Source organism: Catharus ustulatus, chromosome 21 (genome assembly GCF_009819885.2).
Source record: "Catharus ustulatus isolate bCatUst1 chromosome 21, bCatUst1.pri.v2, whole genome shotgun sequence".
NCBI classification, from domain to species: domain Eukaryota; kingdom Metazoa; phylum Chordata; class Aves; order Passeriformes; family Turdidae; genus Catharus; species Catharus ustulatus.
Window position 1 is genome coordinate 6,614,254 of NC_046241.1, and position 18,940 is coordinate 6,633,193.

The window sequence follows — 18,940 nt, forward strand, 5'->3', positions numbered from 1 at the left end:
CATGGCTAAGGACTGTTGGGAAATCCCTTTTGCTTGGGGCTGCTTTAGGGGGGTGGTGATAGCACAAGTTTCTCTGACAGTTTATTGAAAGTTCCTTACCCCCAACCTGAGCCTCAGTTGATGGATTACTTTGCCACTCTTTGTTCAGAGAAGGGGTCAGATCTTTTGATTCTGTTCTTAAATGGGCACAGGATCTGGAATCTTCAAAGCTTGTTGACACAAAAAAACTAATATTGATTAGAAACTATGCAAAAGGGGTTTGAGTGAGTGTTCTCAGATATCATATACTCACTCTTCCCTCCAACTCCTGAGACTTGCTCTTTATTTTTAGACAAAGTGGTTTAAAACACAGCTATGTGAATTGGAACTGCTTTTTAAGGAGAAGAACTTTAATGTAAATGCATCATAAGAAATTTCTGTTGGTTCAAATGATTATTTTCAAATTAGAAAAATCTTTACTACACCAGAATCTGATGGGAGCTCTTAGGGCTTTTTATATTTTGTATATAAAGCAAATGATACACCAGTGAATTGGCTGAATATTTAAATTGGCTGCCTTGAGAAGCTGAGTTTGCAAATGAATAGAAATTCATATTTTCTTTCAGAATTTCTGTTTGAGCCTTACTCTGAAGATGACACTGAAGGGCAGCTCAGATCTGCTGTATAGTTGGAACAAAATGATGAGGTGCATTTGGAGCAGGGTAGTATTTTTTGCTTGCATTTAGCTTTTGCTCATGGGAGGATCTAAGATAGAAGTCTTTGTGGTTCCATGTATTCAGAAATTATCCTGAATGGCTTCTTCCCACTATCTCCAGAAGCTACACTCGTGATTTTGTATCTGGAGCTTGAGTTGTTGCTGATCCCAGGGGATGCTCATTCATTTATTCATTCATTCACTCATTCATTTGTTCATTCATTCATTCTGTTGCAGGTTTGGTGCTGTAGACACCCCTTCTCCCACGAGCAGCAGTGGTCAATGCACTTCCACCATGTTTTCCTTCTCAACCAGTTCCAAAACTGCTCCTGGAGGTTCTCTGAGCCAGTCCACACCTGTTGCAGCCCCTCCTACCACACCACTGAAGACTTCATCCCCTGTCCCTGCCTCAGGTAGGGGTCTGATCACTGTTGTTGGGAATAATGCATTATAAACACAGGGAGCTCAATTTGGCTTCTTTCTTGTTTTTCCTGCTGCTTTTCCTGCTCCAGTGGCCTTCCTGATTGGCACACCATCATGATATGAATCACTTTGTCTTGAAACTGAGCAGTTTTTCCATTTGTGCTCTATTTCTTGAGTGCCATATGTGAAATAATTATATTCAGCTGCTTAAGTTCACCCAGAAGTTCTGGCATTTTCAGTGCTCTGATTATGAATGTTTCTGGGCAGCCACACAAATCAGTCCTTTCTATCTGCATTGACTAGAGTTCAAAGTAGTCACACAGAAGTTGGGTGGAAGTGAAAAGATACTTGAGGAAGGTGTGTTCTTGCATTGGGGTATAGCACTACTGTTTTTGGATTTGATAGTGGTGATTGTTTCTGATCACAGCCTGTTCCCTCAAACCTTCTGTAAGTTCATCAATTACTGTTGTTCTTTTTAAATTCCAGTGGCACGTCCTTCTCAAAACACTCCTTCAGCTTCCTTGGTACAGAAGACACCCAAAATCACCCCATCAGCAGCAAAGCCAGGCTCTGCTCAGGTAACAGGAACTGGGCTGGGTTCTTTGGAGGATGAATGTTTTTCATGGCTCATGAATTGCTTAGAATTCCTTGAACTGAGCTAGTGTTCTTAGGTCAAAGAATTAACTAACTTCTGATTTTTGAAGTAGTAGCAAATCTGTGTTTCTAAACAATGTTCTCTGCATGTCTTTAGAGAGCTGTGTTTGACCTGTGTAATAATCAGAGAGTCTGGTGTCTGAATGGAGTTTCTAACACCAAGCCTTCTTTGGTATTCTAAGCTCCCTGTTGCAATGGATATATCCTTAATTTTGCTTTTGTCTTTTTTTTTCTCCTCCCCAGGGCAAATCAGCACTCCCCAGCACAGCTTTAGAGAAACAGACCCACCAATGGAAGGAATCAGACCCTGTCATAGCAGGAATCAGGGAGGAGGTGAGATTTTCAAGCAGTTTTCTTTATAATGCCACACAAACACTTCAGTTCAGTTGTGTTCTGATGGTGTCTGTAAGTAGTTTAGGAATCAGAATGGAAATTTCTCCTGAGATGATCAGCCTGGTTTGTAGTTATTTCTGTGTCCTTTTCAGTCATCTGCAGTCACTGTTGAGAAGATGGAGTATTCTTTCCTGTAAATGTTCAAGAAGAATTTCCTGCTTTGGCTGCAAAGTGACCAGTGTTTATGGTGTAGTTGAGGCATGATCCAAGAGCTGACACATTTGTTCCAGTCCCTGCTGTGTTTTCAGTGGCTGCCCTTTCTTGTGTTTGGCTTTGCAGATTGCACATTTTCAAAAGGAGATGGAGGAGCTGAAGGCCCGGACTTCCAAAGCCTGTTTCCAGGTTGGGACTCCAGAGGAAATGAAGGTGTTGCGAACTGAGTCAGATGATCTTCACACCTTCCTCTTGGAAATTAAAGAGACAACAGAGGTGGGCAGAATATCTTCAAGCTGTGAACCAGCAGTGACTCTTCCTCACCTGATGTTCCTCCTTAGCCTGCTGCAGCTGAGCTGTAGATGGAACATCTGACTCTGCTGTTAATGAGGGGGTGGCATTTGCCCTTGTGCTTTCAGGCAGATGCTTGCAGAAGCCCTTGTGCTAGAAATGGCAGTGGAAAACGTTATTTTGAACCTTGTCCCATCTGTTCTATTTCACTTTGCAGTCACTTCATGGAGATATCAGTATTCTGAAGACAACCCTGCTGGAGGGGTTTGCAGGGGTAGAAGAGGCTAAAGAACAGAACGAGCAGAATCGTAGCTCGGGGTATTTACACTTGCTCTATAAGAAACCTTTGGATCCCAAGAGTGAAGCACAGCTTCAGGTATGAATCATATCAACCAACTTCTGATAGAGAGCTTTGAATAAAATAAAACTTAGGCTTGTGTGTGCAAGTGCCCAGCATTGTTGTTCTGCCCAAAGTATTTGCTGTTTCATTAAATACTCTAGTAAATGTGTGGTGAGGAGTTTGCAAGAGATGCTGGAAATCCTCTCCATCCTGTGGTGATTCAAAACTCCTTCTGAAGGGATGTAGTTCACCTGAGATCCAAGTCTGTTCTAATCTTAGAATGTGGCTCTTGACATCCTGTTCCTTCTCAGCCTGTAGTGTTTGCTCAGAGATTTCAGTTAAAAGGATGTTGGGTTTTTTCCTACACTTTATAGAAGAGTTCTTGGAATTATTTTTATCTTCAGCAAGTGCCTTATGGAACAATTTGATGATTTATTATGACTTACAGAATTGTGTGGTTAATTTCATGGATGGTGGAGCATAAAGCTTAATGATATTCTAAAAGCTGGGGCACAAAGGAAAATAACCAGCAGTACATAAAGAGGCTTTCAAAGACAAGAAGAAAGTAGGGGTGAAGCACTTTTTGTTACAGCTCTGGTGATGAAGGCTATTTAACCCAAAGCAAAATAGAGTGAATGTGCTGTACAAATAATACTTGGTCTTTTATACACTGATAAGTTCCCCTCAAGAGGTTTGACTGGCAGGTTGAAGGCATAATTGAATGTCATCTTTGTGGCAGTAGGTATCAAGATCATGCATGCAGTTATTAGAAATCAGCTGGCACAAAATAATTTCTTTTAGGTCCAATCTCTAATCTTCACCTGGATTCTGCTGATTAATTCACAATCTTAATTGCATGCCTGCTCTGATGTCCAGTCTCTGCGACATTTAAAGCTTATGCTTATGACTTCAGAGAGATGATAATCTTGAAATAGGTGTTTCACTGTGTAGAGGAAGGACCATGAGGAAAGAATAACACAATAGGAGAGAGGAGGAAGTGGATTGGAATGGAAGGAGAGAGCTTTTGGGTCAACTTTGTGAAAGTTGGCTTTGACAAAGTGCTGTGCTGACTCTGAAATTCTGCTCAGTCTGCATCATCCCCATTTCCTGGGTGAGAAAAGCTCCCTCAGGCAGCTTTGTGTCTTAGTTTTCAGTGAAGTTTTCAAGACCCTGAGACTTCTCTGATGTCCAGCTGGATCAATTTGTTGTCCAGAGAGTTGCTGTCATGTAGGTGCTGGAGAAAGGAAACCTGGGCTTGGCAGTGTTTAACACTAAGCCCACAGCAGGACTGGATTTGCTTTCAGGCTGGAGATATCCCATTATAATTTCTGCTGTATCTTGAAAGTGTTTGCAGTGGAATTCTTCCCAAGCTGAGTTCCTTGGCTGCTTCATTATATTTAGGTGAACATTCTGTTGAGATGAGCTGAAACCAACTGCAGTTCCCATTTCCATTTTGCAAGGTTGCAGTTCAAGCCATGGATAAGTCACTTTACTCTCTGTCCTTGCTTTTTATTTATTTTTGTTTTCTTACCTATAGAAGTCAAATTAATTCCTTGCCTTAATGTGGGGGTGTGAGCATTTGTGAGTGCTTTCATGAATCATAGTCTGTGAATGCTGATATTCTAGAGCTGTGTGAGTAGCCTGCAAAGCTTTGATCACTTTTAATTGTTAGAAGTTTCAGTGTTGTAAGGTGGGAGCAAATGACTCATCTTCTGGAAGTGGCGTTTCAAATAAGGATTGTTTTGTATAATGCCTGGTGTAAAATCCTTTCTCTAGAGACCTGGCAGTGTTTTGCAGATATTAGGGACAGTATTGCTCTTAGTTGAGAGCTGAGGTGAAATGTCCAGGCCAAACCCTGTGTGTACCCCATTGATTGTTTTGTGAATTTTCACTATGTTGAGTTCTGTTGTGCTGGTGAAATGTTCCAGGCAGAAATATGGGCAAATGCTCTAGGGCTTGGAGTGAATAAACCCAGATTCTTCATCTCCTTCAACTGAAACTGAGATTTCTGACGTGAATTTAAAACTGACTTTGTTTTGCATGGCAGGAAATCCGGCGCTTGCACCAGTACGTGAAGTTTGCTGTTCAGGATGTGAACGACGTTCTGGATTTGGAGTGGGATCGGCACCTGGAGCAGAAGAGAAAGCAGAAGTAAGTCATTGAAACTGGAGTACAGCACTACATCAGTGAATTGGGAAGTAGTCTATAATCAACAGAGACCTTGTTCTGTTTAGCAGGGTCTGAGAGCAAAGCTTGGCTCAGACACCTGATGGGAACCATGGGTTCAGACTCTCTGGCTTCATGCATGTTACAAACTTGTGTCTGTGTGTACAGAGCAAACAGTGCTTATAGAAAAAAACTGAAAGCTTTGCAGAAATTCATTGGTGGCAGCTAATGAAACCTTTGTAATAAATAAAACATCTTGAAGCAAATGAACTGAATAAATGAACTGGCAGCATATTCAAGGGAGAAATCTGTATTAGAGCTTAACTGAACTGCTTTGGTGATTTGACCTCCTTGAGTTTCAATAGCCAGAACCACTAAATTGGTGTTTGCTTGCCTGCCTGTGCCCCAGGTGCACAGAATGCCCTTATCCCTGTTCTTGATCTGATCTCTGCAGGCGTCTGATAGTCCCTGAGCGAGAGACTTTGTTCAACACCCTGGCAAATAACCGGGAAATCATCAACCAGCAGAGGAAGAGGCTGAACCACCTGGTGAACAGCCTGCAGCAGCTCCGCCTCTACAACCAGACATCTCAGTGGAGTGTTCCCAGTGATACATCTCTAAACAGTGCTCAGAGGTATGTGGGGCATGAATTCCTCCTCCTCTCTTGCCCTGCAGAGAATGGTGTTTTGTGGGCATGGTATGGGAGGACAGGACCTCCTGAAGATTGCACTAAGCCATGAGAATACAGATAATACAGAAGCTCACTGGTTGTATTCTGGGACACTGTTTAATGTTTAGCAAAAATTTCCCCTCAAAGTTTAAGGAGTTTTATAGTAGATGGGATTATAGAGCCTCCAGGCTGAGATACTGCTGGTTGTGTGTCTGCCTTCAGGGGAAGGAGTGAATGGCTCTTGAAGTTTCTGAAATAGTTAAAGGTGCATCACACAATGTCTAGAGGAGCCAACTGTTCTTCCAGATGTGCCAGTGGTTCTAGTAGCTACTTTGGCCTGATTTTGTTCCTGCTTTGGTTGGTTTCTTTTTGCTGCTGCTGCTTTTTCACTGCTCTGCCTTGTCCCAGTTTTGACAGTGACCTTGAAAGCCTGCGCAACGATTTGATGAAAACTACTCTGAAATCACATGCCAAGCCTCTGCCCAAAGCACCTGGTAATTTATTCTTTCTTCCTGGCATTCACACCATAAATGTGAATTACCTTTTTTTTTAATTGCAGTTTGACTGTAGACTAATAACTGTCTTCCATTTTCCAGCTAAGTTATCCCCAGTGAAGCAGGCACAGCTGAGGAATTTTCTAGCCAAGAGGAAAACTCCACCAATTAGGTCTACAGCTCCAGGTAAACTTTAGCTACCACAGAATTCTGAAATGCTTTCCAGGAGGATGACTTACCTGCTGTGGGACTGAAACCTGAAATTAGCTTTTGACTTCTTAAACCCCTACTTTTCCTGTCCTGTTCTCCCATCTGCTCTCAGGAGGACTTGCTTACAGTTGCTGTGTGGTTGAAGGCTGCCTTTCCAGGCAGTTCAGAAGTCAAATCCTATCAATGCCAAGAGTAAAACAAGGAGACTGTCCTAAAATAGGGTGCATTTGTCATGGCTGTTACACTGGATGGTTCCCTCAACTTAACGCTGAATTTTGTTTTTGATGTTGCAGCAAGTTTGTCCCGATCTGCCTTCTTGTCCACGAGATATTATGAAGATTTGGATGAAGTCAGCTCAACATCCTCAGTTTCCCAGTCACTGGAGAATGATGATTCCCAAGCAGTGGACCAGGAAGAAGAGGCTGTCCCAGTCCAAGTCCCTCGTCATGCTCCTGTGGTCCGAACTCCCTCAATCCAGCCTGGTTTGATGGCTCAGTCTCCGTCCTTTGGAAAACAGCACCCCTCCCTGGGTACTTTGTGTGAGTTATGTTTCTCTTCTCAGTGTGGTCTTGTGGGTAGCTTTAACTACCATGTTATCCACTGGCAGTGCTTCAGGCCCTGGAGAAATGAGATTGCTGGATGCTGATTTACATTGCCAGCTTCCCAGGAGAAGTAACAGAGTGGCTTTGTAACCTCATGAACCTGAGCTAAAAGCACTAAAGCACCTTGACTCACTGATTGTGTTTTTGTGATAGCCTGGTTCTTTCAGATTGCAGTGACTTAAAATATTGCCCAAAGACTAAGAAACTGGAGTACTACTGCATTTGGTTGATGTGGCCAAGGTTAGGAGTTCTGAGCCCAGCAAGTCTCAGTAAGAACTGTGTTTACATACACTCAGTTTTCATTGAGCAAGAGAGGTTTCTTTAATCTCTGCAGCCAGAGAGAAAAATAAGGTGTCAGCAGAAGTGTCTGTTACAGCAGATTGAAAGTCCTCTAATGCATTGAAATAACATCTACTGAGACTTAGTAAATTCCTTGGGAAATACCAGAATCTGCCAGGGACAGATTGTGTTGATTGTTTGAATGGCCTGCACAGCACTTCTGTCAGAAGGAAGCTGTGTACTTAGAGGAACTGCAGTTCAGCAAAGGCTTTCAAAGACTCCCTGATTTATAGAGAAACATTTAACTAATATTTTTGTTAATTTGTTGTGGTATTTTTTTTTTTTTAGTGCCTGCATCTTCAAACAGAATCATCCCCCACGGGGCAGACAGTACAATGCTTGCAACAAAGACTGTGAAACACGGGGCCCCTGCTCCCACTGTCACTGTTCCAGCACCACAAGCAGCTGCTGCTGCAGCTCTGCAGAGGCAGATGGCTGCTAACCAGTCCCCAGGTAAAAGAATGGCTAATTGCACAAGTGACCTCTGAGCAGCTGAATGGGGCTTTCACAGGGATTTAGTGCTCTCAAAGGAGGAGATCATCAAACAAAATGTGGTGCACATCTGTAGTTGTTGCATCTCTGAGCTATCCAGTGTTCCTTTGTCTTCCTTTTTCCTGTAAGCTGCTAGTGCAAAATAGCTGAGAAACTCCCATTTCAGTTAATAGAAGATGTTACAATGTTGGTAAGAGAGAGTTCATAATAATTAGATTTGGTCAGCAAATAACAAAAAATGTACCAACTATATAGATTGCTGTGACTTCTTTTGTCCTTGTCCTCAATGAAGTCTGAGGTTCCAGATGTTTCAGGCCAGCCAGGTACATTATATATGTTCTAGAATCTTCAGTGGATTTTTTTGGAATTATTCAGGTCATGTTGAATGAAATGAAATGCTTAATATGGAGTTTGTCTTTACATTTTTTCCCCTCCATTTTTTTCTGTTCCTTAAAGCTGTGAGCACCTCCTTGACTGAATCCACTCTGAAGAATGTTCCTCAGGTGGTGAATGTCCGGGAACTCAAGCCTGGTGCACTGACTCCAGCAGTCTCTACAGTAATAGGGTGAGTGGCTGCTGCCCTTCTTTCTGCTGGCCTTTGGGAGCATTTGCACTGGAGCACATCTGCCAGTGGGGAGCAGTAGCAGTGTTTTACTGAGCCTGGCTGTGTGAGACCTGAAGTGGATGCATTTAGACAAGAGTATTGGGTTTGTGGATAGAAAGAAAGAATTAAAAAAGAAAGAATTAAGAAAGAAAGATCTTTCCAGGTCATTCAAGGATTTGCTAATGGCTTGTCTTGAACAAATGATGAGACCAGTATTAACCTCCTTCTCCATTTGTCTGTGAAATGCGTTTATGTGCATCCTCTCCTTTTGGGATTCAGTGGTTTTACTGCTAATATGAAATTTGGCCCTGCTATCTCTCCAATCACTAGTTCTGTTGTACCTCTTTCAGTGAGGGAATTGCAACCCTCAGTCACTGAGTGTGGTCTGTGACTTCAGCCTGTCCAGAACTTTGTCATCCTTTGCAGAGAGAACCTTCTCTGGAGTTGCTTCTCTTCTGTCTGTTCCCTCTGAAGGGAAGGAGAACTGTGCTCTGGCTTTTCTGGAAACTTGTTTCAAATGTTTTGACATCAGAATTTTGACTGAAGGGTTGGGTGTCACTAGGGGTCAGTCACTTTGGGGACATCATCGAGGTGCAAGGCTCTTCCTCCTGACTAAACTATGAACTTTGACTTGTGGTATTTAACCTTGAATTTGTTACCATTTCTTGTGAGTTAGCTGTAACACTTGGCTTCCCTACCCTGCTTCCTGCAGACAACAGCCAGCTTAGCTCATTCCAGAGATTGCTGCCTTATCACCAGGCTGTCATCAGCCTAGGACTAGGCTTTTTCTGTGTCATTCTATGACCTTGAAACTGTGTTTTTTTCAACTTCCTGCTGTCATTTAAGACCAGGGCAGTGCATGGCCAGTTCTGGGCTGGGGAGGCAAGGGCACTATTGAGAAGTCTGTGCAAACTGCATGAAGAGGGATAAATTCACTACATATGGAGTTGCAAATGCTTTATCCATATACCTGTGAGCTGTACGTGCAGCTCCTGGAACAATTACTGTTGTTGCATCACCACTGGCTTTCACACATTTGTGTGTGCTCTTCACTGTCAAAGAAAAAAGGTGAAATTCCTTTGATTCAGCTTTTCAAAAAGGGAACAGTGGTGGTTCTCAGCTGCTGACCTTGACATTTACTTCATGGTTTCTTTTGTGTTTTAATTGAGAAACAGCTTGGGCACTTTTTGCTATTTTATTTCTTCTAAAAATGATAAACTGGAACGGGGAGGGCAATTGCTACATCTTTTGAAAGTCAGATTTGCAGGCAGCTCTGCTTGGGAATTTTTTGACTAAAAGTGATATTGTGACCAGGAAGAGTTTTCTACCCTCTTGTTTCATCAGAACTATGATGAAAAAGGTAGAAAGTACTGGCTGTGCATGGAGAAAGTTGTGAGTGAGCAATATGTAATGAGATTGGTTTTCACTTGAACTGTAGTTAAAGACCTGTCTTACTTTGAAGTAGTTTTAGACTGGCAATATTGATTGATCTCTCTAATTTATAAAACACCAGCTAGCTTGATATCTTGGAGGCTTTCTACAGTCTTACTTTATAGCTGACCTCATAAAAATGTACTTTCTAAAAATTCTCCCCAAATGAGCCATGCTTGCCAGTCAGATTCAGCACTGAAATGAAGAGCATTCACCCAGCAAAGTTAATTTACCAGTTTTTGCTACTTCAGACATCCTGGCTTCCTTTTGCTGCCACAACACTCTTTGGTTGTTAAGCAGGAATGATTTTTCATTTGTTATCAGTTGTTCAGTGGCCTGTGACTCAGTGTGTTGGTGGTCCCAGTCCAGTTACTAATACACAGTTTTCAGTACAAAAAAAAAAATCCTTTCTCCACAACTGAAGTCAAACCCAGCATTTTCACAGCATTTTCAGGTCTTGAGATCAAGTCCTACCTTCTAATGAATTTCAGACTTTATGTTGTTCTCTTCTTTCTTCTGTATAAGTTTGAAATCTACAGCTCCACCATCCCACCACCAACTTTTTCCAGTGTTAATTTTAAAGTTTTCATTGTTTGCTGTACTTCTGCTGTGGGCAAAGGGGAAATCCAGGCCTTGCAATGTAGAGAGAGAGAGTAGTGATTGCTGGAAGGAGGGAAGGTGTTCCTGGTAAAGCAAAGCTGTTTAAGGCACAAAACCATGTCCAAGACCAAATGGCCATGCAAAATGTTTCATGTATGTGTCATCTTCCTTTGGAATAAGGTAGAAAATTCCTGTAAATTGGTCTGCAGCTGACCAAACAGTAAATGCAGTTTGAGAATCCTCATGCTTTAGCAGACAGACAACTTTGGATGCCTAGATTTGCTCACTGTTTGGGATTTGCAGCCTCAGCCAGAGATTGGTTTATGCCTTAGGGAACTTCTGGTCCAAGTCAAGGTGGAGAGAACCTGCCTGGGTAAGAAAGCTGGACTTTGCCACCAAGAGAGGGCAATCATGATTGAATTTAGGCTTCTGAAATCTGGTACTGGCCAGTGAAACTCCTGAACCTGGTGGGCCACAGACTTGAGATGCTAAAACTGGTTGGCTGTTCCCAAGTCACAGTGATTTGATGTTTGTGCCCCACAGTGCCAAGGTCAGATGCTGCCCCCCATGAGATGCTGCCATTCTGCAGCAATTGTCTGAGGGGTTTTATTTCAGTCAAAAATACCAAATCTACAATGCAGAATACAGGTTAATTTTATCATGGGGCTTGCCATGACTTTGTCAATGTTTATAATACACTTCAAAGACAGGAAATGCTCCCTCCACCCCCTCCCAACTTTGTCTCCTTACTCAGCATTTCTGAGCATTGCGTGTACGTGTCTGGACTCCACATTGTGAAGGAAGCTGCTTAAATTTGTTATCCACTAGGCATAAAATTGTAATCCCCTTACCTGCTGATTTTTCATCATCTGCCTGTGAAATAGAAAACCCTGACTCTGTTCAGAGACAAGAGTGTCTGGAGAAGACTTGATCATTTAAGTCTAGAGGTTCAAACACATTTACAGATTTCCTTTGTTAAATGTGGCTGATTCATTTAAGAGGTTTATTCTCTAATCAGATTTATTAGTTTGGAGTTGTGTGTGGAATATTTAACAGCAGCTGTTGTTCAAGGCTTCTGGGAGCTGTGCTTTTTGAGAGGAGAGACAATCCTCTTTCAGACTAGTTATTCATATAATTGTTTAATTTTTTTTTTTAAGATCATCTGTACCTCACTCTGCAGCCCAGGCAGTCCATCAAGTTTTGGCAACTGTTGCTACAAATCAAGCTAAACAGGTATTTTGATATGGAACCCTTTCCCTGTGGAATACTTACCTGGGCATGCTCAGCAGAGTTAGGGGGTTTAATTTTCATAGCTTGCCCTGCATTCTTGACAAACCCTTTCTGTATCTGTGACCTCAACCGTGCATATCTATGTTATGTCTTGCCTTCTCTCACTTCTGAAGACACGCAGCTTTCTAATGGCCCTACCCTTGCTGCAGTGAGGGTTGTGGCTAACAGCAAAGGAACCTTTGTTAGGTAGATACAACTAAATTTCACACAAAAAAGAAGAAAGTTGCAGGCAATCAAGGGAGAGAGTTCTTCATTATTCTGTTATTCTGCTGAAAATATTGCTTAATGGTTGACAAGCTGCTGGGTTTTATATCTATACATAAAAAAAACCCAGTGCAGCAGTCTTTGTCCTCTGGAGTCATTGAGCTGCTGCCTGTGGAGGCTTGCTGAATTGTTGAAAAGGTTGAGGACTGACCCTGTATTTGAGTGTCAAGGCATAATGGGCCCAAGATTGCAGAGCTCATCTAAGTGCTTCCACCACCCACCTCTATTTTATTCTTAAGTCACTGCATGACACTGATAATGCCAAACCAATGTCAGAAGGATCTTTGTTAATGGACAGACTGCACTGACCTGAAGTGGTGCTGTGTTTTTAGACACCTCTGGCAAGCTCCTTGAAGGGCCAGACTCCACCTTCCTCTGTGTGTGCACCCTCTCCTATGGCATCCACAGCTGCTCCAACATCATCTGGCAACAAGATCTCAGGTAAGTTGTCTTTAGTGGAGGTGGAAATAAGGCCTGGATGTCTCTTGCAACATGTCAGGGTGCACAGTCCAGAGAATGAGGACACTGAGGAGAAAAGATTTGTCTCTACTGAGAGGTTGCTGTGCCAGCCTTGAGGGGGAGAATTTGTAAAGCAAAGGTTCAGAAGTACAGGAGAGTGGTTTTCTGTACTCCCTGTGTTTTGTCTGTTCCTGCATCTAGAATTCAGTGACACAATTCCTTGTTCATAGTGCACCCAGGACTTGTAACTCTTATCAGGAAATGCTGAGAGCACATCTTCCACAAGGCTACTGTGGTTTGACAGCAAATTAAAAGCAGCTCTTTTGTTTTTAAAACATTAAAATCCTGCTGATTTTAAACATTTTAAATGTGACACACAGCATTATAGGAGTACCTGAACAAGCTTGATCTAAATCCTGTGGAGGATCTATTGAGCTTTGTGCTATAGGACCAACTTCATATCCAGTTCAGACCAGGGATCAGTCTCAGAGTTGGGAAGCTTCTAAAGAAAGAAATGCTCAGTTTACAACTGAACAGGGAAAGAGGAAACATTATGAGAAGGAAGCAATAGATTTTTAATGTGAGGTAGATAATGATGCTTGCATTGGACATGGTTTTTAAACCTCTTGCATAAATGTCTGAAATCCATCTCTGTTGGTCTTTTGCCTTTAATCCGTGGATGTAGGTTGCCTCTTTGCCAGGGGTAAGAAGCAGTAAAAATAGCTAGGAATCATATTTGACTTGGCAAATGCTTCTTAAATTTTGGTTTATTGAAAATGTCAGCTCCTGAATATGATAGGACTTCCTTTTTATTTGAAATTTATTAAATTGCAGACTGTGTGTGCAAGCTAATTCCTCTTTTCTGATAGATGGATGACAGGGTGCTTTGTTTATTTTTAAATTTGTAAATATATTTTAAAAGTATATCTATTTATTTGTTGTTCTTGTAATTTACAGGACAAGGGACAGTAAAAACAGTTACAGCTGTTTCTTCTACTGTGACATCAGTACAAACAACAACTTCACAGCTTAACAAGACATTCTCCTTTACTTCTACAGGGTCTGTATGAGCATTACATTTCTTGGTAGTGACATTAAATATGAGTGTTGGCTGTTACAGCAGGTGTTGCCTACAAGCTGTGCAGTACTCTAAATTACCACCTGCAGATGTTAGACTTGGAGGGCAGGGGCTGTACCAGAGTCTTCAAAGGACTTTTTTGTGGAAACCTGAGTGAGGTCTGAAGGTCTTGTGAGGCTGGGACACAGTATAATGTTGCTTTGGGATTTTTCAGTGTATAACTAATCAAGAGTAAAGGATGACTGGCTTGCTTCTGGGGTTTATCTGCAATGGACTGTTGAACAAGTTCCCAGTTAGGACTTGAAATCTGTACTGATGGTCACACTCACTGAATTGCTTATTTATCTTTACAAAGCAGAACAAATTTTGTGTTTTGGCTTGAAAAGTAATCAGTTCATGAAGGTGACAAGAGAGGCCCCAAGCCATCTGGTGATATCTGTTACATAACAATAACACAAAGCAAGGCACATGTTTTGAACATACAGTTACTCTGAAATCTCTCTTTTGGAATGTTATTTCAGGGATGGCAAAAATCTTTATTTTATTATATCTTATGTTTAAGGGGAGAGGGCTAATTCCTGAGGAATGATTATTTGAAATTCTGCATGTTTGCTCATCTAACACTCAAGGGAATTTCTCTGTTAAGGGGGCAACATTAAGTATTTCAGGATACACACAAATTTAAATGCTGGTTTCTTTCAGTCTTACCCATTTCTCTGCATGTTTTTTAAGTGGATGCTACCCAGCTACCCAAATGCTTTGCTGGGCTCTTCAGAGGGCTAAAAGAGTCCTTTTGAGTGATGGAAATTCAGATTCAAAAAGCAAACAACCCTGCCTTTGTCCCATGTGCAGTGCCTCAGTGTGTAAACCATATGCTAAATACAGTGCTGTTGTCAGTGATGTCTGAGTCCCATGGCCTGACTTCTGTATCAGCAGCTGGTCTTTGAGAATCAGAGAAAGCTTCAAAATCCTCAGGGAGTGAAAATCTCTGCAAGACTCATTATGAAAGATCACAGCATTTTTGCAAGACAAAACATTTTCAGTGTAGAATAGTCATGATAACTTTTCATTTCTGTCTTGCTATGAGTGATCTTTCTGATGGATGGTTTATCCAGTTATTCCCTTCTGCTCATGCACTGACTCTTCCCTTTTAGCTCTTTTAAGCTCTAGTTGCCCCTGTGGTTTTTCCTCTTACCAGTCTCCTCAAATCCATCAGGTTTTGGTGCATGGGGGAGAAATACATAGCAGAAAGGGAAGAATGTGGGAGGATGAGGGGTGGTCAAAAGAACTTTGAACCTGACTCTCTTTAATCCTCTAGAAGCCTTTTTAGAGAGGGAAACACAGTGTGTGTGTGTGTGCTTCTCCCTGTTTAGTCCTTGGGAAACTGCTCCTGTGTGCCTGACTTTGTGCAAGTCTGTACTGGAAATCTGAGTCTGAGTGGTGCTCATCATATGGTTGGGAATTTCAGCACTTGGAGCTAAGTCATTCTTTCCCTTTCTCCTCTCTCCTAGGTCTGTATTTAATTTTGGTGGTGTCACATCAGCTGCTGCATCACAGACCCTGCCCAGCCTCGCTCAAGGTCAGTTTGGGACAGAGTGCAAACAGCACCTCTTCCCTCTTAACAGAGTTTACTCTTCCTAATTCATGTGGTTCTTGTTCTGTGGTGCAGTTCTATTACTAAAATTGCAATAACATTTCATACATACTCTGGGTTCTCCCTGTAATACACAGAGATCTGGGCCACCCACGTATCAATGAAGCAAAATATTTGTTGCCAAGAATATTTAGGAGGCACTAGTAGATGAAAAGGGTAACATCTGTAGTAATTTCCTCTGCTGTCTTTAATCTGTAGAGTTAAAGTTGCTGAGGTGGACTGACATAGAGCTGTTGTCCAGTGAACATTTAATAATCAATGGGAAATAGTTGGAATGGCTTTGTGGTCCTTCTAAAATTGAAGTGACAATACACAGACTGCCTTTCCATCTCAGGTAGACCCTACTTGCCCATTCTCATAGAAGGGAACTGATAAAATCTGTTTTGTAATATTTTTGAAGCTTTCTTCCTTTAATTTCAGTCTTGCAAATGAGATCAGCCAGGCAAAGATTTTGCTCCAAGTGTTATTGGTTCCTCTGATAAAAAAAATCACCTCTTCTTACAAACAATGGCTTATTTCTATCCTTAGACCATCCCAGCTACAGTAATGCTACTGATACTCTTGATGTTAAGCAGAGGGAATGAACTGGGCTTAAAACTGGAAGATTAACATAAAAGCTTAGGTAAATAACAGAGATAAAGCAGGAGTGGGAGGTACAGGAGACAGACTTGTAAACCACAGCATTGTGTGGGGCAGGTACTTCACTCTGTGGACTGGTAGGAGCCCCTTTGTCTCTGAAATTGATAATGGAAGAGCTACAGAATGTAATTTCAGGGCCTCAGGAGGAAAAAAAAAAGCTACATTATTGAGTGTCAATTACTTAAATACACTTAACAGGGGGGAAAACACAAGGATAATACCAGATCTGCTAAGAAGCTTTTGCTCTTTGTTGTTTGATCTCCATGCAGATTTCCTGTACTTTGTCCAAACACCAATGCAGTGTTTTCAGGTCAGAATTTGTTTGGTGCTCAGAAATAAAATGATAGTACATTAAATAAAACTTGCCCAGTCTCCCTTAAAACTGCAGCAGTTTCACACTGTTGGACAGCAGTTTGTTACATTTGAGAGTTTGTCTCTAGTTTCTCAAAGCTGAAAACAGGCTGTATAGAAACTGCTTGGTTTATAAATAGCTGAATCTGAAAAGAAAGATTTGATTCTGTAGAAGACTCTTCAAGAGTCAGAAAGTATTTTTATGACCTTAATTGTTCTGAGCTATTGGTTTAAAAAGAAAGTGCTGCAGTAAATGTCAGGTATTTTTTACCTGAACCAAGTAAGAAGGGGTGAAATGGTGTCAGTAGAAAATTATCTGTAATAACCAGGTCTTTTATGTTTTTTATCAAACTGCTGAAAAAGAAATAGGAGCCAGAGGCTGGAGTTGTCTGTACTTAAAGAGAAGGATAAGTGGAGGCTATGATGTGACAGTAACAGTGTTTGTCACTGCCACCTTGGCCATAAAGGCTTCAGGTGTCACTGCTGTGTCCTGAATGGATGTGAAGGCTGCAGTTACCTGATGGACAGAGCCTTTATGGTTCTGAGGCAAGAGCACTGACAGTCTGTGAAGCACTGAGATGGATTGCAGGAATGATAAATGAGCTTTGCATACCCTAACTCGATTTTTTACCTCTGTCTCTCTCCCTGACAGCCCCTGCAAAAGAATCTGCCCAGCCAGATTCGTTTTTGTTTGCTGGCAGTTCCAAACTTGGAGCAATTCCTGAGGCCCCCTTTGCTTTTGGGTCCCACAAATCAGCAAGTGCTCCAGGAGGTGTAGTAGGAGGTAGTTCCTCAGCAGATGGCACCCAGTCAAACAAAGCTGCTGCAACATCATCTTCTGCTCCCCCCACAACCTCTGGCAAGTTGGATATTGCTCCATCCAAACCAGGAGATCATTTGTTTCAGGGCAGTCTAGCTGGAGAAACTCTTGGGAGCTTCTCAGGACTAAGGGTTGGTCAAGTAGATGATAATGCCAAGAGCACCAGTAAAGCACCAACCACCAGTGCTGCAGGAACACAGTCAGCTAAAGTGTCTACAGTACCTTCTGGCTTTAATTTTGCTGCTCCCCTGACATTAGGAAAAGCAGGAGAAGCTTCTTCAACATCAGTCTCGTCAGCTGGCACAGCATCCCTGTCCATCAGCACTAGTGCCACAGGCAGTCTCTTTGGCAATGTCCAGTTAACCAGCACAGGGTCTTCTGCGATGTTCAGTCTTGGAGGCTCTGGTGGCAGCAAGCCCACCTTCTCATTTGGTATTCAGCAAACAAACAGTATGAGCACATCCACCTCTGCCCCTTCTACTCTCCCTGTTTCAACATCCCTCTCCTTTGGAGGTTTCTCAAGTTCATCACAAACTGCTGTCCCTGCTGCAGCTCCCAGTAAGTCTGCAGGGGATGCCAAAATACCACCTGGCTCAGAAAAACCACCTGAAAATGAAGCTGTAGCAGCTGGGTCTACACCTCCAGTGCCACAGCCCCAGGCACAGCTCTCAGAGCCGCTGAAAGAACCCACCTTACCCCAGGCCACAGCTGGGGACACCGTCCCCGAGGGCTCTGGGACCACAGTGGCACCACCTCCCCCTGACCCCGTGGCTGCTGCCACCTCCACCAGCGACCTGAAGGCCCCAGTGCCTCCTGCTGTCTCTGCAGCTGCCCCACCAGATCAGAATGTCTCAGCAACAACCTCCACAGCAAGTGTTGCCTCTCCTGCAGAAGCCACAGGTGCTGTGGCTGCTACCTCTGATGTTACTACAGGTGTGCAGAGTCCAGCTGTTGGTGCCTCTGTGTTTGCCCCCACTTCTGCAGGCTCCTCAGTGTTCTCTCAGCCACCGAGTTCCAGCTCTTCTGGCTCAGCATTCACCCAGCCTGCTGGGGAAGCAGCTGCCACTCCTTCCACACCACCTGTTTTTGGACAGCTCCCAGCAGGTACCACAGCATCCTCTCCATTTGGGCAGCTCACCACCAGCACTCTGTCCACAGCCACTGCCACCACCCAGGCTGCCACCTCAGGCTTTGGTTCTTCAGCTTTTGGCACCACCACCACAGGGGGCTTTGGCCAGCCAGCCTTTGGGCAAGCACCAGTCTTTGGACAACCTGCAAGCAGTTCTTCAAGTGGCTTTACCTTCAGCCAGTCTGGCTTTGGGACAATGCCAGCCTTTGGCCAGCCAGCAGCTTCCACAGCAGCCTCGAGCAGTGGGAATGTTTTTGGAGCCCCAGCCAGCACCAACAGTGGCAGCTCCTTCTCCTTTGGCCAGCCAGCCAGCACTGGGGGGGTGCTCTTTGGGCAGAGCAGCCCCCCTGTGTTTGGGCAGAGCACTGGCTTTGGGCAGGGGGGATCTGTGTTTGGTGGCACTGCTGCTGTCACCACCACCACGTCCTCTGCTGGCTTCAGCTTCTGCCAGGCCTCAGGTAAGAGCCAAGCACTGTCCCAGTGGCACTGTCAGGATTGGAGTGTAGCACTGGGGAAAGCAGGATGGCATTGATGCCTTTTCTTCCCCTGTGGTACCTGATGAGTTTCATTTTTTTGGTTTGGTTTTGTTTTGTTTTTGATTAGTAAGAACAGGAGCTGCAGTGTATGTGAGCAGCAGACTAATGCCGGAGACAAAAGCAGCTTTTGCTGTGCTTCACTATTCATCAGCAGGCCTCTGAAA

The 18,940-nt window shown here is 43.1% G+C and overlaps 1 protein-coding gene across 2 annotated transcripts in view; it reads left to right on the plus strand.

The window, feature by feature from the left end:
* The window catches only part of NUP214 (nucleoporin 214), a 38,081-nt gene that overhangs the window by 9,295 nt on the left and 9,846 nt on the right, over positions 1–18,940 (plus strand). For both annotated transcript variants that reach the window (XM_033077686.1, XM_033077687.1), the window contains exons 13-29: positions 932–1,107; positions 1,604–1,695; positions 2,015–2,104; positions 2,444–2,593; positions 2,826–2,984; positions 4,996–5,099; positions 5,569–5,748; positions 6,193–6,278; positions 6,381–6,464; positions 6,782–7,027; positions 7,718–7,882; positions 8,378–8,486; positions 11,714–11,789; positions 12,443–12,551; positions 13,527–13,629; positions 15,159–15,226; positions 16,944–18,698. In XM_033077686.1, coding sequence (XP_032933577.1) covers positions 932–1,107; positions 1,604–1,695; positions 2,015–2,104; positions 2,444–2,593; positions 2,826–2,984; positions 4,996–5,099; positions 5,569–5,748; positions 6,193–6,278; positions 6,381–6,464; positions 6,782–7,027; positions 7,718–7,882; positions 8,378–8,486; positions 11,714–11,789; positions 12,443–12,551; positions 13,527–13,629; positions 15,159–15,226; positions 16,944–18,698 — 3,752 coding nt within the window. The remainder of the gene's footprint in view (positions 1–931; positions 1,108–1,603; positions 1,696–2,014; positions 2,105–2,443; positions 2,594–2,825; positions 2,985–4,995; positions 5,100–5,568; positions 5,749–6,192; positions 6,279–6,380; positions 6,465–6,781; positions 7,028–7,717; positions 7,883–8,377; positions 8,487–11,713; positions 11,790–12,442; positions 12,552–13,526; positions 13,630–15,158; positions 15,227–16,943; positions 18,699–18,940) is intronic.